At 37.6% G+C, this 27,141-nt stretch overlaps 2 protein-coding genes across 2 annotated transcripts in view; both read left to right on the top strand.

Annotated features, from left to right (window-relative positions):
• Window positions 1–27,141, top strand: part of ZFAND3 (zinc finger AN1-type containing 3) — a 332,576-nt gene that overhangs the window by 51,693 nt on the left and 253,742 nt on the right. The gene's annotated exons all lie outside the window — the stretch shown is intronic.
• Window positions 15,285–16,793, top strand: LOC133094500 (splicing factor 45-like). The gene has a single exon (XM_061195093.1). It carries the CDS (start codon window positions 15,393–15,395, stop codon window positions 16,596–16,598), a length of 1,206 nt encoding a protein of 401 aa, XP_061051076.1. The 5' UTR covers window positions 15,285–15,392; the 3' UTR covers window positions 16,599–16,793.

The raw sequence follows: 27,141 nt of genomic DNA, 5'->3' as shown, positions 1-27,141 counted from the left end.
AATTTGTATTCCTTTTATTTCTTTTTCTTCTCTGATTGCCGTGGCTAGGACTTCCAAAACTATGTTGAATAATAGTGGTGAGAGTGGACATCCTTGTCTTGTTCCTGATCTTAGAGGAAATGCTTTCAGTTTTTCACCATTGAGAATGATGTTTGCTGTGGGTTTGTCATATGTGGCCTTTATTATGTTGAGGTATGTTCCCTCTGTGCCCACTTTCTGGAGACTTTTTATCATAAATGGGTGTTGAATTTTGTCAAAAGCTTTTTCTGCATTTATTGAGATGATCATATGGTTTTTGTTCTTCAATTTGTTAATATGGTGTATCACATTGATTGATTTGCGTATATTGAAGAATCCTTGCATCCCTGGGATAAATCCCACTTGATTGTGGTGTATGATCCTTTTAATGTGTTGTTGGATTCTGTTTGCTAGTATTTTGTTGAGGATTTTTGCATCTATGTTCATCAGTGATATTGGTCTGTAATTTTATTTTTTTGTAGTATGTTTGTCTGGTTTTGGTATCAGTGTGATGGTGGCCTCATAGAATGAGTTTGGGAGTGTTCCTTCCTCTGCAATTTTTTGGAAGAGTTTGAGAAGGACGGGTGTTAGCTCTTCTCTGAATGTTTGATAGAATTCACCTGTGAAGCCATCTGGTCCTGGAGTTTTGTTTGTTGGAAGATTTTTAATCACAGTTTCAATTTCATTACTTGTGATTGGTCTGTTCATATTTTCTGTTTCTTCTTGGTTCAGTCTTGGAAGGTTATACCTTTCTAAGAATTTTTCCATTTCTTCCAGGTTGTCCATTTTATTGGCATAGAGTTGCTTGTAGTAGTCTCTTAGGATGCTTTGTATTTATGTGGTGTCTGTTGTAACTTCTCCTTTTTCATTTCTAATTTTATTGATTTGAGTCCTCTCCCTCTTTTTCTTGATGAGTCTGGCTAATGGCTTATCAATTTTGTTTATCTTCTCAAAGAACCAGCTTTTAGTTTTATTGATCTTTGCTATTGTTTTCTTTGTTTCTATTTCATTTATTTCCGCTCTGATCTGTATGATTTCTTTCCTTCTGCTAACTTTGGGTTTTGCTCGTTCTTCTTTCTCTAGTTCCTTTAGGTGTAAGGTTAGATTGTTTACTTGAGATTTTTCTTGTTTCTTGAGGTTGACTTGTATAGCTATAAACTTCCCTTTTAGAACTGCTTTTGCTGCATCCCATAGGTTTTGGATAGTTGTGTTTTCATTGTCATTTGTCTCTAGGTATTTTTTGATTTCCTCTTTGATTTCTTCAGTGTTCTCTTGGTTATTTAGTAACATATTGTTTAGCCTCCATGTGTTTGTGCTTTTCACGTTTTTTTCCCTGTAATTCATTTCTAATCTCATAGCGTTGTGGTCAGAAAAGATGCTTGATATGATTTCAGTTTTCTTAAATTTACTGAGGCTTGATTTGTGACCCAAAGTGTGATCTATCCTGGAGAATGTTCCGTGCGCACTTGAGAAGAAAGTGTAATCTGCTGTTTTTGGATGGAATGTCCTATAAATATCAATAAAATCTATCTGGTCTATTGTGTCATTTAAAGCTTCTGTTTCCTTATTTATTTTCATTTTGGATGATCTGTCCATTGGTGTAAGTGAGGTGTTAAAGTCCCCCACTATTATTGTGTTACTGTCGATTTCCTCTTTTAGAGCTGTTAGCAGTTGCCTTATGTATTGAGGTGCTCCTATGTTGGGTGCATATATATTTATAATTGTTATATCTTCTTCTTGGATTGACCCCTTGATCATTATGTAGTGTCCTTCCTTGTCTCTTGTAACATTCTTTATTTTAAAGTCTATTTTATCTGATATGAGTATAGCTACTCCAGCTTTCTTTTGTTTTCCATTTGCATGGAATATCTTTTTCCATCCCCTCACTTTCAGTCTGTATGTGTCCCTAGGTCTGAAGTGGGTCTCTTGTAGGCAGCATATATATGGGTCTTGTTTTTGTATCCATTCAGCAAGCCTGTGTCTTTTGCTTGGAGCATTTAATCCATTCACGTTTAAGGTAATTATCGATATGGATGTTCCTATGACCATTTTCTTAATTGTTTTGGGTTTGTTTTTGTAGGTCCTTTTCTTCTCTTGTGTTTCCCACTTAGAGAAGTTCGTTTAGCATTTGTTGTAGAGCTGGTTTGGTGGTGCTCAATTCTCTTAGCTTTTGCTTGTCTGTAAAGCTTTTGATTTCTCCATCAAATCTAAATGAGATCCTTGCTGGGTAGAGTAATCTTGGTTGTAGGTTCTTCCCTTTCATCACTTTTAAGTATATGATGCCACTCCCTTCTGGCTTGTAGAGTTTCTGCTGAGAAATCAGCTGTTAACCTTATGGGAGTTCCCTTGTATGTTATTTGTCGTTTTTCTCTTGCAGCTTTCAATAATTTTTCTTTGTCTTTAATTTTTGCCGATTTGATTACTATGTGTCTCGGTGTGTTTCTCCTTGGGTTTATCCTGTATGGGACTCTCTGCACTTCCTGGACTTGGGTGGCTATTTCCTTTCTCATGTTAGGGAAGTTTTCGACTATAATCTCTTCAAATATTTTCTCTGGTCCTTTCTCTCTCTCTTCTCCTTCTGGGACCCCTATAATGCGAATGTTGTTGCGTTTAATGTTGTCCCAGAGGTCTCTTAGGCTGTCTTCATTTCTTTTTTCTTTAGTCTGTTCCACAGCAGTGGACTCCACCATTCTGTCTTCCAGGTCACTTATCCGTTCTTCTGCCTCAGTTATTCTGCTATTGATTCCTTCTAGTATAGTTTTCATTTCAGATATTGTATTGTTCATCTCTGTTTGTTTGTTCTTTAATTCTCCTAGTTGTTTGTTAAACATTTTTTGCATCTTTTCCATCTTTGCCTCCATTCTTTTTCCGAGGTCCTGCATCATCGTCACTGTCATTATTCTGAATTCTTTTTCTGGAAGGTTGCCTACCTCCACTTCATTTAGTTGTTTTTCTAGGGTTTTATCTTGGTCCTTCATCTGGTACATAGCCCTCTGCCTTTTCATCTTGTCTATCTTTCTGTGAATATGGTTTTTGTTCCACAGGCTGCAGGATTGTAATTCTTCTTGCTTCTGCTGTCTGCCCTCTGGTGGATGAGGCTATCTAAGAGACTTGTTCCCTGCCTTGTAGTTTGATTTGCATTTTCCTGATGATTAGTGTTGTTGAGCACCTTTTCATGTGCCTGTTGGCCATTTATCAATACAAGTCTTTGGAAAAATGTCTATTCAGCTCTTCTGCTCATTTTTTAATTGGGGATTGTTTGTTTTTTTGCTGAGTCATGAGTTCTTTATATTAACACGTTATTAGATATGTGATTCATAAATATTTTCTCCCATTTGTAGGTTGCCTTTTCATTCTGCTGATGATTTCTTTTGCTGCACAGATGCTTTTTAGTTTATATGTCCCACTTATTTATTTTTGCTTTTGTTGCCTTTGCTTTTGGTGTCAAATGCAAAATATCATTGCCAAAACTGATGTCAACGAGCTTACCTCCTGTATTTTTCTTGTAGGAGTTTATGGTTTTAAGACCTGTGTCCAAGTCTTTAATCCATTTCAAGTTGATTTTCTGCATCTATTGAGATGATCATATGACTTTTATCCTTCAGTTAGTTATTTTTTTGTATCACGTTGATTAGTGGATATTGAGTCATCCTTGCATCCCTGGAATAAGTCCCACTTGACCATGGTGTATGATCCTTTCAATAATATTGTTGAGTTTGGCTTGCTGATTTTTTGTTTTTTTTTTTTTTGTTTTTTGAGGATTTTTGCATCTATGATCATTAGCGATATTAGTTTATAGTTTTCTTGTCTTGTAGTGTCCTTGCCTGGTTTTGGTATCAGGTGATGGTGGCCTCATAAAATGAGTTTGGAAGTGTTCCCTCGTCTTCTACTTTTTGGAGGAATTTGAGAAGGATTGGTATTAATTCTTTCTTTTTATTTATTTATTTATTTATTTGGCTGCATTGGGTCTTCGTTGCTGTGTGCGGGCTTTCTCTAGTTGTGGCGAGCAGGGCTACTCTTTGTTGTGGTGCGCAGGCTTCTAATTGTGGTGGTTTCTTTTGTTGTGGAGCACGGCCTTTAGGCACGTGGGCTTCAGTAGTTGCAGCACGCAGGCTCTAGGGCTTGCGGGCTTCAGTAGTTGTGGTGCATGGGCTTAGTAGTTGTGGCACATGGGTTTAGTTGCTCTGTGGCATGTGGGATCTTCCTGGACCAGGGATCGAACCCATGTCCCCTGTGTTGGCAGGTGGATTCTCAACCACTGTGCCACCAGAGAAGTCCAGTATTAATTCTTTTTTAAATGTTTGGTAGATTTCACAAGTTAAGCCATTTATGCCTGGACTTTTGTTTGTTGGGAGGATTTTGATTACTGATTCAATCTTTTTACTAGTAATTGGTTTGTTCAGCTTTTTCTGCTGCCTTCATGACTCATTTTGGTAGGTTGTATGTTTCTAGACATTTATCCATTTCTTCTAGTTTGTCCAGTGCCTTGGAATATAATTGTTCTTGTATCTATTGTTGAAAAATAATTTGTCTGTCTATAGGAGCAGGTTAACCACATTTCCAATACCATGTTCTAGCCTAGGCTTCAGAAAGACATCATGTTGTGATGCATAGAGCTTTTTGCCTTTGGAGCCAGAAAGCCCAAGTTAACATCTTTTCCCCACCACTTGTTAGCTTTCTTATTTTGAGTAACACAATCTCTCCACATCTTAATTCTCTTCACTGTAAAATAGGCATGTTTCCTGCATCTCAGAAAGGTTGTTTTAGGGATCAAACACGGTAACGTATATGGAAGTACTTTTAAGCAGAACAGAGAAAATTGGGGTATTACATTTAGGTTTTGTTTGTCTCAGTCCTTTTTAATAAAGACAATCATGACTCACCTTTGCTTAGAGCAGGTTTTATCTGAGTAGTCTGTGTTTGGCAATTTGAACTTAACTTTCAGTATTTCCTATTGTTGATCCCCCTGTTGTACCCTCCTCACCATACCATTTGTAACTATGCTTGTCTGTAATTGTCAACAGAGACTGTGATGCTCCTTAAATTGTGTCTCAGAAATATATGATTTCCAGAGCCCTAGCTATTTTCTGATGAATACTGTGGTCACAGACTAAAAATGAGGTTTGCTTTTGGGGGAGGGTTATGATAGCAGCAACCTGGAGACCAGGTGGTGAGGCTTTGGGATGAACAAATAGATGAAGACCAAATTGATGAGTGGCTGCTGGGATTATGAGACTGGCCTTGTACTTCTGTCAGTTTGGGTAATGTTTTAGAAAGTAGCGACTTTTCTCCATTGTCATTTGAATTTTGATTAATATTGGTTTATTTTTCTGGCTCTAAAAAGGATGTGCATTTACATTTTATTTGTTAGGAATGTACCTCTATATCCCAAAAGAACTTGAGGTAAGAAGAGTGACAGTTTTATGGAGTATTTACATGATATAGTAATAATATTATGAAATATTATAATTTATAAGTACATGGGCACTGGTGATTCTTGTGATTAATATTCAGAAGTTTAATTTTAAAAAATTTCCACAATTTCAAAAATTTGTTAGCTGTTAGTATTATCTGACTACACTGTTAATGAACTCCCACTCCCCCTGCTGGCTGACTCTTTAGAAGTACAGTGAATTAGGGAAAAGAGGAATATTAATTCTGAGCTGAGAATATCTGTCAAATTTTATAGTCTTTGTAGAAGTGGCTAATGTTATAGGAGGTGTCATTTGGGTAAGGAATTGATTGCATTATGTCTTTCTTCATTTGTAACTTGTTTGCAGTGGTATTTAAGGCCCAGAGGGTATTCATTTAGCATTTTTTAGAAAGGTAAACTAGATTTTAGTTATAGCATGTGTCATAAATTTACTTTTCTGTGTTCTCAAAAGCCACCTCAGCTACCTTTTTCAACCAGAACAACTTGTAATTTGTGTTCCTTTATTTGGTCATTCATTCATACGGCATTTATTTACTGAATGTTGCTTAGTTTCTGTAAAGCCCTGATAGGCATTGAGGTGAACATAGAAGGATGAGGTGATACTCCATGAAGGCTTGGAGCTTCTTCTCTGCTTGAGATCTATACTATATGCCATTGAAATATTAAATAATATTCAGAGCTGTGTCTCATTAAATAGTATGATGAATGCTATTGGATATTAAACACATTTGAATATTAAAGATGAGGAAGGTCATTGTGGTGTTAAAGTTAAAAGCCAGGCATCAGAATGACTTAAAAGACTCTGAAGAGTGGATGTAGTTCGGATAGGCAGAAGGGGGGATGTGAAAGACAGGCATTCCAGGCCATGAGTAGAATATTAGTGTATTTTATTTAGGGTACAGTGGAATGCACTGTCCCAACAGCTTTACACACTCAATTGAGTTAATCCTTACATTAATCCTCTGGTGTGGTGTGACTCTACATTTCACAGATAAAGTAAGAAAGGGGTTAAAACTATTGTTAACATTTCCATTTACAAGTCATGAAAGTTCTAGGATTTTTATCCTGCATATGTCTGGTTGCAGATGAAGCCTGTGCTCCTCTGGCTGTAACTAAAGAGAGAGTTGGATAGGACCATGGAGCATAGGTATTATGATGTGTGATTTTCACACTCCAAAATTTACTTACAGATATTTCTTAGTAGCCATTAAGTCTGGGTGACTGGAGCTTCATTCTAAAATTTCACTGTTTTTAGTGCTTGCTAAAATTTTATTGACCTAGTGGTAGTGGGGATAGAAAATATGTTGTGTTCTGCTCTGCACCCCTTTTCCCCACCAATGCACTGGGGGAAATGGGATAATTGATATATGGCACTGTTTCCTGTTTAGTCTGGATCTGGCCTCAGAGTTCTTTTTAAAAAATGCACTCAAGGAAGGAATGACATAAGAAAATTTTGTGTGAGTTTAATTTTATTCTTTAAGTTATACTTTGATTTGTCTTTTTAACAATGACCTGTTTGGTGTTATTGTTGAAAAGCTTTAGCTTTCACAGATTTTCCATCCAGTTTAACCAAATTGATCTATCAAACATATTTTCAGATGGGTGCTCATGGCTTTGATTGTAATAACTGCCTAACTCTAGGGCTAGGCATCCATCTGTTCTGGGACACAAACTAGACAGTCCAGGACAAGTGGCATTTGGACCATTTGCTGACTCCTGTCAGGTCAAATTGTTTTTGTCTAAAATGGGTGGATGGTTTGGATTGATGGCATACACTAACCTCCATGAGTGCAGGGCATTCTCTGTATCATTGAGGACTAAGTTAGAGACATTTATTCTTTCCCAAAAGGTCATTTAAGGGTAAATGTTTATAAAGTTTATGAGGTCAATGAGACATACCTTGATCAATTTTAACATTAGTGACAACTTAAAAGTTCTGTTTTTGAATTTACTTAAAAAATTAAATAGGGCTTTTGCTTTGAGGCCTGAATCTATCTACATGATTTATTTTTGCATTCACATATATAAGCAATTTCCCTTTATGTTCTTACCAGATAACCTTCTCCATAATTGCACACTTATCTGGGGATCTAAGACAAGCAATATAATGGTGTCCTAATTAAACATGAGAACTGTTAAGTAGTTACCATAATTCTACATGGGAAGACTTATAGATTTCCCTGCAAGATTCTTCTTCTCAATGGGACATGATGAAGAATGGTTAGGAGAAGGGATATAGCATATTGTCAAGTGTATTATATCTGTGTTGAACAGCCTTTTAAAAAAAAACCTGAGATATAACTGACATATAATATTTTATTAGTTTTAGGTATACAACATAATGATTTAATATGTGTATATGTTGTGAAATGATCACTACAATAATTTTACTATCCATCATGAAACATAGTTACAAATTTTTTTCCCTTGTGATGAGAACTTTTAAGATCTGTTAGCAACTTTCAAATATACAGTACAGTATTGTTAACTGTAGTCACCATGCTGTACATTATATCCCCAGGACTTATTTATCTTAAACTGGAAGTTTGTACCTTTTAGCCACCTTTACCACCCATTTCAGCCACTCCTCCCCCCCCCCCCCGCCCCAAGCAACCACTAGTCTGTTCTTTGTATCTGTGAGGTTTGTTTGTTTTTTAAGTTTCCACGTATAAGTGACATCATACAGTATTTGTCTTTCTCTGTCTGACTTATTTCACTTAGCATAATGCGCTTAAGGCCCATCCATGTTGGGTCAAATAACAGGATTGCCTTCTTTCTCATGGCTAAATAATATTCCATTATATCTATAAAACACATTTCCTGTATCCATTCATCCATTTATATACACTTAGGTTGTTTCCATGGCCTGGTCATTGTAACTAATGCTGTGGTGAACATGAAGGTGCAGATATCTTTGTGAGATAGTGATTTCATTTCCTTCAGATAAATACCCAGAAGTGGAATTGCTGTTTCATATGGTAGTTCAATTTTTAATTTTTTGAGGAACCTCCATACTGTTTACACAGTGGCTCCACCAGTTTACATTAGTACAAACAATGCACAAGGGTTGAACAGCCTTTTTTGTATGAAGACCAATTCAGGAAAATTATACACACACATATGTAAAATAAGACTTCTTAACATTTTCATATATATATAATTTTTTTCTCTGTTGAAATTATGCTTTTTAAACCCAGGTAAAACAATATCTGTAATTGCAAATAAGCATTGTCTTAGCTTTTCTTTTTGACTGAAGAATTTCCCTTTTTGATGAATATTTAGAAACTGTTATTTCACATGTAATATCTGTAATGCTATATCTTTGAACAAATTTTATGTGAAATGGAACTTTATGGCTTGGGGATGTGGTCTGAACAGTTTGAGTGAAGAAAGTAAATTAGCTTCAGAATTTAGTTCAGAGTTTAAAGGTTCTGAGGAGGCAGGAGTTGCCATTGGGAATGGAGAGCAGGGTTGAATAGGAGTGGGTCCAGATAATGTGGTTCAGCATGTTTGGTGGTGAAATAGTGGGTGCAAAAATGTCTTCTGCGCTCAGACTATGAAACTGGGAGTGGGGCTTTCATCCTTCAGTCTTCCTGAATCTCTGACTGCTTTACTTAATTTCTGGTCAGTGAGCCCCAGCGCCACATCTCTAGTGGCAACTCCTGCCTGTTGTTAAATTTAATCTTGAGACAGCAGCAGCGCTGCCAACCTCAGGTTGAGAGGGTTGATTGGAATTATTCAGCTAGAGGCAAGCTTTACAAAAAAGTTTGTTAGAAGGTGATTGGTTGAGGTTATCATTCTTTGAACATTTTAAATTTCTTCCTGAAATTAGATTTGAGGGTGATATTGTGAAGTTAGGAGTATTGGTCTATAGTTTGCTCAATGTTGTTACATGGTGTGGTACTTAAGGGAATTTTGAATTAACTCGATAACCCCTCCCCTCTTTTTTTCTTAGATGATTAATAAAAAAAATTAAATTTTAAAAGAGCATCTTATTTTCAAAGACATTATCCAGACATTTCTGAATTCTTGTTGGAATTAAAGAGAAGTTTGAAGTTATGATATTGGCTTATCCATAAAGTAATCATAATAAAACTATTTTGTCGATTTCTTGATTAAAAATTTAGGTCACCCACTGGTTTTCATAGGACACTTCCAAAGATTGTTGAAAGCAGACATTTTGAGTACAGACATATCTGAGAATACTGGTGTACTCTACTTGGTAGTACATTATCCAGTGACCTTTGAATTTTCTGTGTCACTTGGAGAAAAGAGGTCCGTATTTTTACTTCAATCACTGTAAATGTCAGTGAGTGATACCTCATGGTCACTGACTTTCAGCAGAAGTAAGGTCAGATAAGAAGCCTTTTAGGAACTTGTGTACAAAGGGCACTGTGTTATCAAGAAACACTTGGGCTCCTTTATAAGGGCCTGGGATGTTCACAGAGAAGACAACTCCATTTGTGGAGAAGGCTTATTTTATCTTAATTGTTTAATGTTTTGTCCTAGACAAATGACTCCAGGTCAAATGTTCATCTTTAGGGAACACAAGAAGATGCATAGAAATGATTGGTCTGTAGGCAGCTGGGTGGCGAAGCTAGTTTAAAGAAAAATTCTTCCTATCTTTTTTTTGTAGTTTTGTTAACAGGTTATTTGAAGACACTCGAATTTCCCTGTATGCTTTGAAGTGAAGTGCATGTTGAGCAGTAAAGAAGCAAATCCAACCTCATTGTGGAACTCGCTGGCTGTGGGTGTATCACAGATGGAAAGATGTTAAGACAGCATTCATATATTCTTGCATGAAAAATTCACTTGAATCAGAAACAGAAACGCAGAAGTAGCCATGTCACTCTGGTTTCTTTTTAAGGAGCTGTGGGCCTAAGCTTCCAGCTGACAGCTGCTCAGTTAAGGCATGGACAAGTAGCAGATTAGAGATGTAAATTCAGATAAGGCCTTGAATTACCTATCTGCTGCATTTTAGACCTATAAAGGGAAATATTACACACCATTCGTTGTGCCCTTTTCTCTTTGTGGCACAGCCATTTGAGAAAAGGGGATTTGAGGTTCTTTCTTATTGTGGGCTTAAAATTTTTTTCATTCCATGTTAGTGTTACTTATCCTATTTTATTTTATCAACTAATGAAATATAATAGCTGTTTGAATATCTTACTATCTGCTGTAATCACCTAGACTAGATGGCATACTATAATTGAAAAGTACTTTTGGTCAAAGACTAGATTCTAGTACTGGCTTTCTTACTTGGGTATATGATGTACCATTTCTGACCCAGAGTTGCTATTAATACCATTTGATAGAATAATAGCTCCCTACTTAAAAAAAAATTTTTTTTTTAAAGAGGGTTGTTGAAGGACCATTGACGATACAAAAGCATATATAAATGTTGAATATTGCTACTGAGGCTAGTGCTTCTTGGAAGTTAAGTATAATGTTAGTTGTGGATTTGTCTTAGATGCCTTTATTAGATTGAAGACATTTTCTTTAATTATTAATTTGCTGAGAGTTTTTTTCTTCACACATGTGTATTGACTTTTGTCAAATGATTTTCCTGTATCTATTGAAATGATCATATGATTTTCCTTCTTTATTCTGTTAATATGGTGAAAAGATTTGGCCTCTGCTGTGGTAGTTGAATAGAGAGAAAAACAAAGAAATAATGGTAATATCTATTACAATTGAGGGTTGCAAAAGATGCAGTGGGAATATAGAGAAAGATGTAATGAAATCCACCTGACGAAGTCAGGAAGGCTTTCAGAGGAACTCAGCTGAGGTGGAGATTTGGAATTTGTGAGTGGAAGGAAGGAGAGGGGAGTGCCACATCTTAGAGGGCATGGCCATTGTAGCTGGAGTATGGGATGCATATTGGAGGTTGGTAGCCAGAAATGTGGCTGCTGTGCAGGGGGAGGGTGATGAACCTTCCATGCTATGTTAAAGTTTCTGTCTTGTATGTGGGTGTGGGGAGTCACCAAAGAGTTTTGAGAAAATGGGAGTGACATTATTAGATTTTTGTGATAAAGAGATCTCTTCTGCAGTGATTAGTGTGGATGATGATGAGTTATTTGTTTAATGCTAAAACAACCTTACGTTCTTGGGATAAACCTCATTTGGTCATGATGTGTTATTTTTTTTAAAAAATTATTTATTTATTTATTTTTGGCTGCATTGGGTCTTCGTTGCTGCACACGGGCTTTCTCTAGTTGCGGTGAGCGGGGGCTACTCTTCGTTGCGAGGCGCAGGCTTCTCATTGCGGTGGCTTCTCTTGTTGCGGAGCATGGGCTCTAGGCACGTGGGCTTCAGTAGTTGTGGCATACGGGCTCAGTAGTTGTGGCGCACGGGCTTAGTTGCACCGCAGCATGTGGGATCTTCCCAGACCAGGTCTCGAACCCGTGTCCCCTGCATTGGCAGGCGGATTCTTAACCACTGTGCTACCAGGGAAGTCCCCATATTTTTTATATATTGATGGATTCCATTTGTTCAGTATATTGGTAAGAGTTTTTACACATATGCTCGTGAAGAATATTTGTCTGTAATTTTCTTTATCAGGTTTTGCTGGCCTCAGTGTGAGTTGGTAAAGGTTTCTTCTGTTTTCTGGAAGAGTTTGTGTTCACTGTCATTAGTTACTCCTTAAATGTTTGAGAGAATTAGCCAGTAAAACCATCTGGGCTTGTGGTTTTCTTTTTGAGAATTCATTTGATAATAGGGAATTCAGTTTCTTTAATAGAGTCAGGGCTATTAGGATATTTTAGTCTACATTATGTCCATTTTTAAAAGTTGTATTTCTCATGGAACTTGTCCATTTCATCTTAGTTGTCAGATTTATTGGCATAAAGTTGTTCATTATATTTATTTTTCACTTAGTATATGTAGAGTCTGTAGTGATATTGCCAGTTTTCATTTCTGATATTGGTAAATAGGTGTTTATCACTTTTGCTAATCTTTTGAAAAAACCCAACCTTTTCCTTTATTTTCTGTTTTTCTGTGACACTGGTTTTTGCTCCTTCCCTTATTTCCTTTATTTCTTTGGGTTTTCTTTGCTCTTTTTCTAGTTTCTTAGGGCAGCCTCATCACATTTTATACCTTTCTTCTTTTCAAATATTGGCACTTAAAAGTATAACTTTTTCTCTCAGTACTGCTTTTGCAAAATTCCACAAATTTTGGTATATTGTATTTTTATTATGCTTTAGGACAAAGTATTTTCTAATTTCATTTGTGATTTTTTTTTTTGATCCATAGGTTATTTAGAAGTGTGCTGGAATTGATGAAAAGAATGTATATTGTGTACTTGTTGAGTATAGTGTTCTATAAATGTCAGTTAGTTCAAGGGTATTGATAGTGTTTTTGGACTTTCTGTATTATTGATTTTGTAAATCTAGTTTTATCCGTTGCTGAGAGAAGAGTATTCAAATCTCCAACTATGTGGATTTGTCTTTCTTTTATTAAAATTCTGGAAATTTTTGCTTTGTGTATTTTGAAGCCTTAGTATTAGGCTCGTATCCATTTATTATTGTCATTTTTCCTGATGAATTGAGCCTTTTATATTTATGAAATCCCCCTCTTTCTCTCTGCCAATAAAGTTTACTTCCTCTGATAGGAATATAGCCACTTCAGCCTTCTTATGCTTTTTATTCCTTACTTGGTTATGTCCTTTTGCATCCTTTTACTTTCAACCTTTCTGATTCTTTGTATTTAAAGTATGTCTCTCGTAGACAGCATGCATGTAATTCTTGTTTTTAAAAATTCGTTTGTTCAATATCTGCCTTTTAATTGGAGTGCTTGTTCCATTAACATTTAATGTAATTGTTGATGTGTGTTGTAATTGTTGATTTAGGTCTACTATTTTAATATTTGTTTTATTTGTCCCAACTCTTGGGTTACTTGAACAGGTTAAGAATTTTATTTTAGTTTACTGGCATGTTTGCTATACCTCTTTTTATTTTTGGGAGGTATAATTCACTTACAGTGCAATTCACCCATTTCAAGTATACGGTGCAGTGTTTTTCTAGTATATTCACAGGTTGGTACAGCCATTACCACAATCTAATTTTAGGACATTTTTGCCACCCCTAAAAGAAATTATGTACTCATTAACAATCACTCCCCATTTCCACCCATCCCCTTGCCCTCGCTCTAAGCAACTACTAATCTAATTTCTGTCCCTGTAGATTTTGCGATTCTGATGATTTCATATAAATGGAATTATAAAATATATGGTCATTTACATCTGGCTGTTTTCACTTAAAGTGTTTTCAAGGTTCATCCATGTTATATATAAATACTCATTCCTTTTTTGTTGCAGAATTTTGTTGTCCATTATGTGGTTATGCTACTTTTTATTATACATCAGTTTATTTTTTTGGCTATTATAAGTAATGCTTCTATGAACGGTTGAATAGAAGTTTTTGTGTGGTTGTATGTTTCCATTTCTCTTGAATATACACCTAGGAGTGGAGTTGTTTGGTCATATGGTAACTCTATGCTTAATCTTTTGAGGAACGGACAAACTTTTTTTCCAAACTGGCCACATAATTCATTGATCATTTCAAACAGCAATGTGTGTTGGTTTATGATGGTTCCAGCAGTGTGATGGTTCCAGTTTCTCTGCATCGTCATCAACACTTGATATTATCTGCCTTTATGATTATAGCCATCGTAGCAGCTAGCTCATTGTGCTTTGTTTACTCACGGCTAATGATGTTGAACATCTTTTCATTTGCTTATTGTCCATTTGTATGTCTTTTTGGAGGAATGTCTATTCCTTACCCATTTCTAAATTGGATCATTTATCTTGTTATTGAGTTGGAAGAGTTCCTTGTATGTTCTGGATGCAAGTCCATTTGCCAGATATATGATTTCCAAATATTTTTTTTATCATTCTGTGAGTTGTCTTTTCACTATATTGATTGTATGCAACATGAAAGTTTTAACTTTTGATGAATCTGATTTATCTTTTGTTGCGTGTGCTTTTTGGTGTCATATTAAGAAACCATTGCTTAATCCATGGCCGTAGGTTTTATACCTAAGTTTTCTTCTAAGGGTTTTATTAAATTTTTAATTCATATTTAGGTCTGTGATTGATTTTGTGTGTGTGTGTGTGTGTGTGTATGTATGGTGTTTTCTTTGTTTATTGAGATGATCATATGGGTTTTTGTCCTTTAGTCTATTAATATGGTGTATTACATTAATTGATTTTAAGTATTAAAACTTGCTGTCCTTGGATAAATCTCACTTTGTCGGAGTATGTAATTCTTTTTTTTTTTTAATTAATTAATTAATTAATTTATTTATGGCTGTGTTGGGCCTTCGTTTCTGTGCGAGGGCTTTCTCCAGTTGCGGCGAGCGGGGACCACTCTTCATTGCGGTGTGCGGGCCTCTCACTGTCGTGGCCTCTCTTGTTGCGGAGCACACGCTCCAGACGCACAGGCTCAGTAGTTGTGGCTCACGGGCCTAGTTGCTCTGCGGCATGTGGGATCTTCCCAGACCAGGGCTCGAACCCGTGTCCCCTGCATCGGCAGGCAGACTCTTAACCACTGCGCCACCAGGGAAGCCCTGTAATTCTTTTTTGGTAGATTTGGTTTGCTAGTATTTTGTTGAAGATTTTAACGTCTGTAGTTATAGGGATACTGAGCTGTAGTTTTCTTTTGCTGTGATGTCTTTATCTGGTTTTGGCTAAGGGTAATGCTGGCCTTATAGCATAAGTTGGCATGTGTTCCCTCTTCCATTTTTTGGGGAAAGTCTGTGAAGAATTGGTAGTCGCGCGCCGCCGCGCGCCCCGCGGGCTCTGCGTAGGGGTTGGCGCCGGAGAGGTCCGGCCGTCAGGGGCTGAAGCCGAGCGCCCAGCCCGCCGAGTCCGCGGCGCCTCGGACCCTGTGCGCCGCTGCGGCCCGGGAGTGTCGGCCGGGCGGGCCGGCATTAAACTGAGAAGATGTCCCTGTACGACGACCTGGGAGTGGAGACCAGTGACTCAAAAACGGAAGGCTGGTCCAAAAACTTCAAACTTCTGCAGTCTCAGCTCCAGGTGAAGAAGGCAGCTCTCACTCAGGCAAAGAGCCAGAGGACAAAACAAAGTACGGTCCTTGCCCCAGTAATCGACCTGAAGCGAGGTGGCTCTTCAGACGAGCGGCAGATCGTGGACACCCCGCCACACGTGGCGGCGGGCCTCAAGGACCCGGTTCCCAGTGGGTTTTCTGCAGGAGAAGTTTTGATTCCCCTAGCTGATGAATATGATCCCATGTTTCCTAACGATTATGAGAAAGTAGTGAAGCGCCAAAGAGAGGAGCGACAGAGACAGCGGGAGCTGGAAAGACAGAAGGAAATAGAAGAGAGAGAAAAGAGGCGTAAGGACAGACATGAAGCTAGTGGGTTTTCCAGGCAACCAGATCCACATTCCGATGAAGATGAAGATTATGAGCGAGAGAGGAGGAAGAGAAGTATGGGCGGAGCTGCCATTGCACCACCCACTTCTCTTGTAGAGAAAGACAAAGAGTTACCCCGAGACTTTCCTTATGAAGAGGATTCACGACCTCGCTCACAGTCTTCCAAAGCTGCTATCCCTCCCCCAGTGTACGAGGAACAAGACAGACCCAGATCCCCGACTGGCCCCGGCAACTCCTTCCTCGCCAACATGGGTGGCACAGTAGCACATAAAATCATGCAGAAGTACGGCTTCCGGGAAGGCCAGGGTCTTGGGAAGCACGAGCAGGGCTTGAGCACAGCGCTGTCAGTGGAGAAGACCAGCAAGCGGGGAGGCAAGAGCATCGTGGGCGATGCCACTGAGAAAGATGCAGCCAAGAAGTCGGATTCAAATCCATTAACTGAAATACTTAAGTGTCCTACTAAAGTGGTCCTACTAAGGAACATGGTTGGTGCAGGAGAGGTAGATGAAGACTTGGAAGTTGAAACCAAGGAAGAGTGTGAAAAATATGGCAAAGTTGGAAAATGTGTGATATTTGAAATTCCTGGTGCCCCTGATGATGAAGCAGTACGAATATTTTTAGAATTTGAGAGGGTTGAATCAGCAATTAAAGCTGTTGTTGATCTGAATGGGAGGTATTTTGGTGGACGGGTGGTCAAAGCATGTTTCTACAATTTGGATAAATTCAGGGTCTTGGATTTGGCAGAACAAGTGTGATTGTAAGAACTAGAGCCTGAGTCATCTCCAACGATCCTTCAACGAGCCGCAGACTGAGCAGAGGAGAGCAAGGCGACAGGCAGCCTGCGTGGCTGTGGGTACAGAGACTCTGGAAGGACTTCTAAGATATATGTTGACTGATCCCTTTTTTATTTTGTGGTTTTTTAATATAGTATAAAAATCCTTTAAAAAAAACAAACAAAAAACAATCTATGTGCCTCTCTGGTTGTTTCTCTTCTTTATTACCACTTCTGAGGTGATTACATTTTTTGCTAGGATTTCATGATAATTCTCTAGTGCTTCAGTGATACGGCATTTCTTGCACTAAAAAAATCTAGAAAGTTTTGGGATATGGGGTTGTGTTACCCTTTGCTTTTCTTTTTCTTTTTTTTTGATTCATTTTAATAAAACCTGCAAGTTACTAAACTGTAGCTTCATAAATTCTATAATAAAGTATCATCTTGGCAGTCTGCCAAAGGTGAAAATTTCTGCTTTCTCTAACAAAAAAAAAAAAAAAAAAAAAAAAAGAATTGGTAGTAATTTTCCTTTAAATGTTTGGTAGAATTCACCAGTGAAGCCATCTGGGCCTGGCTTTTCTTTGTGGGAAAGAATTTGATCCTTTCTTGTAGATCTATTCAGATTTTCTATTTCTCCTTGAGTTGGTTTTGGTAGTTTGTGTCTTTCTAGGAATTTGTTCATTTCACCTAAATTACCTAATTTGCTGGCATAGAGTTTTTCTAAATTACTATTCCTTATGATCTGTTTTATTTCTGAAAGGTGGGTAGTGATGTCCCTCTTTCATTCCTGGTTTTAGTAATTAGATTTTTCTCTCTCCTTGGTCAGTTTAGCTAAAGGCATTAAAAATAATATTTTCAAGGAACCACCTTTTTTTTTTTTTTTTTTTTGGCTGAGCCATGCAGTGTGCAGGATCTTATTTTCCCAACCAGGGATTGAACTCGTGCCCCCTGCAATGGAAGTGCAGTCTTAACCACTGGACCGCCAGGGAAGTCCCTAGGAACCACATTTTGATTTCATTGATTTTTCTCTATTTTTCTTTTTGCTACTTCATTGGTTTTTACTCTATACTTTTCTTTCCTTTCACTTGCTTTGTGCTTAATTTTGTTTGCTGCTTTTTCTAGTGTTTAAGGTGAAAGATTAGATTATAGATTGAGTTGTTTTTTTTTTTAAAATGTAGTCATTTACACCTATCAGTCTCCCTGTGAAAATTGCTCTAGCTGTATCCCAGAAGCTTTGATATGTTAGGTTTTCATTTTCATTGTTCTCAAAAGTATTTTAAATTTCCTTTGTGAATTCTTTGACCCATTGGTAGTGTGCTATTTAATATTTTAAGATAGTCACATGTATTTAAAGAAATTAAGAGAGAAAATAATCTTTTATATTTACCCACATACTTACTATTTCCTGTGTTTTTCATTTCTTTCTGAAGATTGGAGATTCCATTTTGTATCATTTACCTTCTGCTAAGTGAACTTCCTTCAGCACTTATTCTAGGTCTGTTGGTGATGAATTCTTAGCTTTTGTTTTTCCCAAAATATTTTTTTTTTATCTTCATTCTTGAAGGATATTTTTGCTGAATATAGAATTCTGGGTTGTCAAGAGTTTTTTCCTTTTAGCATTTAAAATGTCCTTCCAATGTCTTTTGGCCTCCACTATTTTTTTAAGTCAGAAGTAATTCATATTATTGTGATTTGTCATTCTTCTTTGGCTGTTTTAATACTTCTCTCTTTATTTTTGGGTGTTGGCAGTTTGGCTTTGATATGCTTAGATAGTTTCTTTGTATCTTCCCTGCTTGTGGTTCACTGAGCTCCCAGAATCTATAAATTTCCATCTTATACTCCATTTGGGAACTTTCCAGCCATTATTTTTTCAAATATTTTTTCTGCTCCATTCTTTCTCACTTCTGATTATAGAACTCCAGTTATACCTATTACACATATGACTGTTCACTTTTCATATTGTTTTTTTCCTCTCTATTGTTCAGATTGGACAATTGCTATTGATCTTCAAGTGTACTGACTCTTCTGCCACTTTTAATCTGCATCCAATGAATATTTTAATTTTAGATATTTTATTTTTCAATCTAGAATCTACATTTGGTTCTTTTTTATAGTTTCTGTGTCTCTGCTGAGATTTCCTATTTGTTGTAAGCATATCTTCCTCTTTAATTCTTGAGCATGGTCATAGTAGCTGCTTTTAAAATTCTTATCTGTAAAGGAATCCTGGGGAACTACCTCAGATTGAGTAGACTAACAGTACATGACAACTAAATGCAATGTGGGATCTTGGGTTAGATGCTAGGTCCAAAAAAGAATATTAGTGGATTGATTGACAGATAACACATAAGGTTTATAAATGAATAGTTTTGTGTCATTAATTTACTGGTTGCTATACCTGTACAAGGGTTATTTAAGATGTTAATGTTAAAAACCTTGGTGAAGGTAGTTTAAAAAAGTCTTCTCTACTAATTATAACGTGCAAGTTATCTTGGTGTTGGTCTCTATTGGTTCTTTTGTCTTCTGTGGATTATGTTTCCCTCTTTTTTTAAAATAAATTTATTTATTTTATTTATTTTATTTTTGGCTGCGTTGGGTCTTCGTTGCTGCGCGCAGGCTTTCTCTAGTTGCGGCCAGCGGGGGCTACTCTTTGTTGTGGTGCGCGGGCTGCTCATTGCAGTGGCTTCTCTTGTTGCAGAGCACGGGCTCTAGGCGCGCGTGCTTCAGTAGTTGTGGTGCATGGGCTCTAGAGCGCAGGCTCAGTAGTTGTGGCGCACTGGCTTAGTTGCTCTGAGGCATGTGGGATCTTGCCAGACCAGGGCTTGAAGCCTTTTCCCCTGCATTGGCAGGCGGATTCTTAACCACTACACCACCAGGGAAGCCCACGTTTACCTCTCTGAATTCTAGTAATTTGGAATTGCATTCTGGACATTATGAACAATTCATGTAGAGATTCTGAATCCTTTTTGTACCTCCAAAGAATATTGATTTTTGTTTTAGCAGGATGGGCTCGAACTCCAAATTATCCACACCTGTGGTTGGCAGTTTAGCTCTGTATTCAGTGTTTAGTCTTCTCTGGGATGTTTGTAGTCTGTTCCACACGTGCATGTTTCAGGGATTAGCCAGAGATTTGGGCCAAGTTTATATGTAGATTCTGGACCTATCCCTCTGAGGCTCTCTCCTTTCCTTGATTTCACCCCTCAGTTTCCACCTGGTGGGGTCACTCTGAACTCTACCGTCTGGTTCTTCATTCCAGTAAGAATGTGGTTTCTATTCAAATTCTATTACCTGACTATGCCAAACTGGGCCTCCCTTTAGGCAAAAAGCCAGAAAAAAAAGAAAAACTTTGTCAGTGCTGTTTCTTTTTTCCAGTGACCTTCCTAAGTGTCTGTTTGCTTTTGATTGCTCTCCAGGGCCTTCAGGTAGTTACTTTTTATATTTTGTCCAGAGTTTATAGTTATCTTTGGGAGTGTTAGTCCAGTGGGAGCATATTAAGTTCCAGTAATCTTAGGAAGCAGCTTCTGGAAGTGGAACTTAAGTTTTTGGTTAACCATTTTCTTTTTCTTTATTTAAAATAAATTTATTATTTTATTTATTTATTTTTGGCTGTGTTGGGTCTTCGTTGCGCAGGCTTTCTCTAGTTGCGGCGAGCAGGGGCTACTCTTTGTTGCGGTGTGCGGGCTTCTCATTGCGGTGGCTTCTCTTGTTGCGGAGCATGGGCTCTAGGCACGCAGGCTCAGTAGTTGTGGCGCGTAGGCTTATTTGCTCCGCGGCATGTGGGATCTTCCTGGACCATTGCTTGAACCCATATCCCTGGCATTGGCAGGTGGATTCTTAACCACTGCGCCACCAGGGAAGTCCCGGTTAACCATTTTCTTGAAGTACGATATATCATACACACACAGTGCATCAGTCATAACTCTATAGCTCAGTATGCCATTACTAATTGGACATGACTTAGGGAGCGAAATAGAACATTACCATCATCTTAGAAGCCCCTTTCATGCCCCTTCCCAATCACTATTCCCACCTGCCTCTCCAGAGTAGCCACTCTTGGGAATTCCCTGGCAGTCCAGTGGTTAGGACCTGGCGCTTTCACTGCCAGGGCCCAGGTTCGATCCCTGGTAGGGGAACTAAAATCCTGCAAGCCATTTGGTGCAGCCAAAAAAATGGTATTATATGTATACTTTGCTTTTTGTTTTAATGTTTTTGATTATTATTCCATGTTGTGTGTTCATTCTCATTGCTGAAAAGTATTTCATTGTGTGAATATGATAATTTGTTTATCCCTTCAACTATTTTTTAATTTAAAAAAATATTTATTTTTTATTTATTTATTTTGGGTGCGCCGGGTCTTAGTTGTGGCATGCAGACACTTAGTTGCGGCATGCATGCGGGATCTAGTTCCCTGACCAGGGATCGAACCTGGACCCCCTGCATTGGGAGCACGGAGTCTTACCCACTGGACCACCAGGGAAGTCCTTCCCTTCAGCTATTGATGGACATTGGAATTATTTCCATTTTGGGCCTATTTAAAAAAAGTGCTGCTTGAACATTCTTTTACATGTCTTTTGGTATACATGTGTATGCAGTTCTATTGGGTGGTAGCAAGTAATTGAATTATTGGATCATAGGGTATATGACCCTTTTGTTCAGCTATAGTAGATACTGCCAAACAATTGGCTAAAGCAGTAGTACCTAATTGTTTTTTTTTTGAATGAACGACTATTAGGAAGTTTTAGCTTTTAGGAAATTGGAGCTAGAATTACTGCAAGCACAATTTATCATTCTTTTCATGTGCTAGGCCCCTAGTATTTGATAAATTGGTAGTTTGATAATAAAAGGCAAATACAGCCTTAATATGTAACACTTGTTTGCTTGTTTGCTCAGTCTTACTGAGTTTTATTGGAATCATTTATGTCGTTATGCTTCTTGGATCTGTTATTGACAGTCATATGAGGTGTGTTATTAGTTACATAAATTCTGCTAACATTGGTGGACTTATCAGGTTCGTGGTCCAGAAATATGTAAGTATTCCCCTTAAAATTGTTTGTTGCAACTTACTTCTGTTGTGTGTGGTGGAATTTTATAACTTTTATATGTTTATTATATTTTGTAGTTTAAAGAGGCATATACACTTATCATTCACTTAATCTATACACAGTAGCCTTGGAAAGTAAGTGTGATGTAACTAATTTTTGGAAGAAAAGCAGGAAACTGAAGAGCAACTGAGAGAAAGATGGAAAATGGTAAGAGATTGACCTTCCTGGGGTGCATCTGCACTATATGGTGTGATGCTTTGTGACACAAAAGTTATTTCAGACTGGGAAACTTTTTCTGTAAAAGGCTGGAGAGTAAATATTTTAGGTCATATACTCTGTTGCAGATACTCAGCTCTGCCACTGCAGTGCAAAAGCAGTCATAGGCAATATATAAATGAAGAAGTGTGACCGTGTTCCAGTAAAATTTTATCAGCAGTGAAATGTGAAATCGTATAATTTTCACGTTACAGAATAACATTCTTTGATTTTTTTTTCCCCAACTGCTTGAAAATGAAAAAACCATTTGTATTGGTCTGCTAGGGCTGCTGTAACAAAGCACCACAAACTGGATGGCTTAAACGACAGAAATTTATTGCCTCAGGGTTCTGGAGGCTAGAAGTAAAAAATCAAGGTGTTGACAAATTAGTTACTTCAGGTGTTTAGGGATGTTTTTAGGGATGTAAGGGAAGGATCTGTTCTAGCCTCTCTCCTTGGCTTGTAGATGGCCATTTTCTCCCTGTGCCGCTTCACATCGTCTTCCTCTTTTTGTGTCTGTCTCTGTGTACACACAGTTTCCCAGTCATACTGGATTAGGGCCCACCCTCATGACCTCATTTTAACTTGATTACCTCTGTGAAGGCCGTTATATCCAAATAAAGTCAAATTCTGAGATATTGGGGGTTAGGACTTCAATGTATCTTTTTTTTTGGCATGAGATATTGGGGGTTAGGACTTCAATATATCTTTTTTTTTTTGGCAGGGGAGGGGAGGTGATACAATTCAGTCCACAACCTCATTCTTAGCTGTGGGTCATTAAAAAATAAGTGGTGGGCTGGACTTGGCCAGCTGGCTGCACTTTGTTGGCCCTTGGCTTATCTTATTGGGGCAGAGATGATACCTGTAGGATTTACGAGCCCAAAAGGCTTGTCTAGGTGCATCTTTGGGTGAGATGGCTAATCTAGTGAACTTCTCAGTTTCAGTAGAGGAACAGTCATCAGTTTCATCTTTGGATATGAAGGACAACAGTTTATACTGATTTACCAGAGTATAGGATTATATCTTCTGAGACATATTTATAGTTCAGGTTCAAATAACCATTTTTATATTTTTAATTTTAGGAAGAATAAATCCTGTCTCCGCCCCCATCCCCTACCTCCCCTTTGGAGATGTTCCTGGGAGGTGGGTCAGAGTTGTAATAGAAGGTGGCTTAGAACAGTGATTTGAAATAGTTGCTTAGTGTTCTATGGAGGTGCTTTTTCATGGCTTTCGTAAAGATAAGGATTTTATTTTAAAAATAAACTCAATTTTAATGCATCGGTTACCACTAATGCATTAATTGTTGCTATTATGTTGTCATTTTTGTGCAGATCTCAAAATGTTTTTTTGCCATCTCTTTTTAAAGAGCTTCCCAAGGCTCTGAGGTGACCTGTTTAAAATAAAAATCAATCTTTTATCATGAGCAACTTTTGTGTGTGAATCAGGATTTTCCTGATTGCCATCTCTATATTCTTTTTTGTATAGTATTTAATATCTGTATATGATTCTTATCCATACCCTTGATTTCAGTGTATGTTAATCAAATTAGCCTTTTTTTTTTTTTAACAGTAGTTGACTTTATGTGAAGACTTTACATTTGAACTTAGAAAATATTTTTACTGTAGAAGACTCTATTTTCAATTTTATATTGATGTTCTTTGTAAGGTGTCATTTGAAAAGGAAGTGTTTTACTTCTTGAATATTTGGAAAGTTGCTGGTATAGCATGTGGAACCTAATAGGAAAAGGTGAGGCAGGAGATGAAGGAAATTGGTTATTTTAAGTTGGGTTAATATAATGATGGGGAAGGCACAGCAGAAATGAAATCAATTCAAGTTACCAGTTATCCAAATTTACTAAATTGCTTTGAAGGTATTCCTGCTTCATTGTGGAAACTCTGGAAATGTATTAATTAATTCTGTGCCTGCAGCAATCATTTCCTCGAGTGACACATGGATCCTGGATTTTAATGTTTGTATATTTATGCAAGCAGTTTATGCATGTGAAAGGAGGGTGGAGAGTTTTGTATAGGTGTTCAATGGTATATATATTTTAAAGACGTTCTTGATAGTATGTTATTTTTCCAATGGGAATAAATACAGTGATGATTTTTACTCTTTATCCTGAGCATGGACAAATCGTACCACTTCTCATTTGGGAGCATTGCTTCATTGGTATTTTCCCCATGCTTGTGGAGGGAAAAATTCTTTAGTGTAGCATGCTCATTTATTATTTAATATGAGCCCCAGATTACCATGGGAATTATTTGCTTGGTTCCTGGATGTATAGATATTTTTTTGAAACTGGGAGAAATAAGAGAAAGGAAGCAACTTCAAGCTGTTACGTTTGGGAGAATTAGTTTCTCAAAAGGATTTGTACTGATCTGGTTGGTCAGGTTTCTCAGAGTGGCAAGGGAGAGACACTTTATAATCAGAGGTGGAAATGGGAGGTAAAAAAGGGGAATTTGCTTCATTCACTGCGTAGGTAGTACTCAGTCCCCAGTGTTCCTGATAAGGTTCTTAAAGGGCTAGGAAAGTGTCAAATTTTTGCTTCAGGATAGCTAACTGCTCCAGATAACCACTTCTCAATCCTTTGAATTAATCCTACAGACAGGGTTTGATTGGATTGATTTAACATTTTGACTGGAGCAAACATCCTTGCTGGTCATAGTTGGGGTCAGGAACTTCAGAGGGAAACCCCTCATACCCAGCCCATGTGTGGTTGACTATCAGCCTGAGTAAACTTACTGTTCTTCATTCAACCCCTGTGACCTGTGTAATTGCTGGCTTTATGTTCCTAACAAGCTGTACCTTGGAGGAATTACAGGGGGGAGTGGATAGGATGGCAAAGAGAGAATAGGTTGGGACTACTTTGCTCAAAATTGTCTTTGTGTGAGGTAGGATGCTTCATAGATCTTTTGTCCAGCAAGAACAGGTTTCCACTCCACCTCTGATTTTCATTCCAAAATGCAGAAGTGGTTTTTTAGGGGTTGTGTGGGAGATGGAATTGATTTTAGAAAAAAGTAGGAGGATTGAATGGCACCATCTTTATTTGATGTCCTCAAGGATTTGCATACTAGAGGTAATTATTTCTTGTGGATATGCAATACAGTTTTTTCTGTCTGTAATTAACAAATATGTAGGTATCTCCAGGTATCAGAACCCAGCTAAATGAATTAACTGCATAATCAAAGTTAATTGAATGTGTGGGTCTGAAATTTTGTTTTGCCTGTATTTAGTGAGTATTTTAAAAGGGTATTCAAATAACTGAATGAAGTGGATGAATAAACATGCCATTTGTTTAGATATGGATAATAGTAAATAAATTCATTATTGGTAGAAGGTATTATCTTGCATGTAATAGATCTTTTAGAATCTGAGTTTGGGTATGAAAAACTAAATAACACTTGTTACCAGATATATTTGATATTTAATTCTTTTGAACTAATTTTGAACTAATGTCACGATACCTCAAAGATGTTGATTTGGAATTTTTTGAGGGAGTTGTGTAGCAGGCTATGCATGGGTACAAACCATTAGCGCTAGCTGTGTGGCTGTACTATAAGGATTAAAAGCAAAACGTTTGCATGTGATGTTTTGTATATTTGGCTTAAAAAAAAAACCCACAAGCTTTTGGAGGTTGTGAGATATGGGTCATTTTTGTTCAGATAAGAGTTAGGTCAATAAAGCATTTACTAACATGAAATGTTTTTCCCCCCTTTCTTGGTATTAAAAGAAAGGTGAATGGACAAAATAGCCATTAAAGGATTTAATTTAAAAAATGTAGCAGCAGAACCACACACTCCGGCTGTCCATGTTACTTTAAGCTTCGTATTTCAAAACTATATTCAAGCTTTAGAAATAAACTCTCCAGTAGCTGAGTGGTATTAACCAGTGCTTTTCTTCTTTGCTTTATCCTATTGTGTCAGCAGGGATGCTGCAGCAGTTCTTTTTGATATAAAAACAACTTTGTTCTGGAACTGAAAAAGAAAAATGTCCTAATCTGCTACTAAAATTTTACCTGACAGTGAGGTCACTCAGACAGTGGAATAACTTGCTAAGGGAGTTCAGTGAGAATCTTTCACTAGAGATGTTTCAGAGTTGACTAGAATGAGCCACTTGGAATTGAAGATCAAGCTGGAAAAATCCTCCAGGATGAGATAACTCCTCTGAACTAAAATTTTTAAAGGAATTAAAACGTTTGTATTACAAGTTTTGAGAAAATATTGCCTAAAATAATTTATTCAGAATTTAGTTTTTCAGGTATGTTTTAAGCTCTTCAAACATTTTTCATTAGGATATATTCAATAATGGAAAGTATTTTAAAAAGCTATACAGTTCTAGATCATAAGTTGCTGTTGCGTCTCAAATATTTTTAAGAGTTCCTTGTTAGGTCCCCTGCTATCGTGTGCTAGCGCGTCATAAAAGATAGCCTGCAAGGGTGGTCTGGGATTATGAGGGCTGAATTACAGAGCTGGGTGGTGGCTGGCCAGACTGTCAGGGTCATTATTAATGTCCTATAAAGTGATGCGATGCAAGAGATGTAGATTTGATTGCCTGTTCTTTCTTTCTGCTTAGGCCAGCAAGATGTAGCTGGAGGGAGGCTGTTAGCTCTGGGGCAAGGCTAAATCTTTAATTCCTCCATAGGTTCCCCTGTCACTAATTAGAAAAGAAAACAGCTGGGCTGTTTCCAGTCTCCTTAGTCAAAAGTTACCTGCGATATAGGGTTTTGGACATGGCAATAGACCGCTAAGGGGTAAAAACAAGAATTTTAAGTCTTTTGAACCTTCATTGAGATTTTTGTTCCTGGTTTCTTAGGGTTTGAAAGAAAAGATTCTGTGTTGAGAGAGCGAGGGCTGCAGGGGTGGGGGTTGAGGCAGGGGTGGGAATGAAGACTATTTGTGTTTAGAATTTCAACAAATGTAGTTAAAAAAAAATTATTCCTCTGGATGCTAGTATATGGTTAAATAAGTTCAAAAAGGTCCCTGTATAATTACATGAACAGGGTATTGGGGTGCAAGTGGTGTGTGTCAGTGCAGTTTTGTTCTTTTCACTTCCTAATAGACAATTTCACTGGTGATGCAGTAGAAATATGCCCAGTGTTGAATTTTCCAGGTTCTCTAAAGCATGGCTAGTGCAAAGATAGTGTGCTTTTCAATGACAGGCCAGTTGTGTGTTTAGGTCTCTGAACGTGAGGCTGGGAGGTGGGCATTTTAATGTAGGGCCAGTGTTAAC

The sequence above is a fragment of the Eubalaena glacialis genome, chromosome 7 (assembly GCF_028564815.1).
Source record: "Eubalaena glacialis isolate mEubGla1 chromosome 7, mEubGla1.1.hap2.+ XY, whole genome shotgun sequence".
Taxonomy (NCBI): Eukaryota; Metazoa; Chordata; class Mammalia; order Artiodactyla; family Balaenidae; genus Eubalaena; species Eubalaena glacialis.
Note: the sequence above shows the minus strand (reverse complement) of the source record. Positions and strands in the feature narration are given on the sequence as shown.

Coding starts and splice junctions, on each gene's coding strand:
- LOC133094500 (XM_061195093.1), top strand. CDS start 15,393: ATGTCCCTGTACGACGACCTGGGAGTGGAGACCAGTGACTCAAAAACG.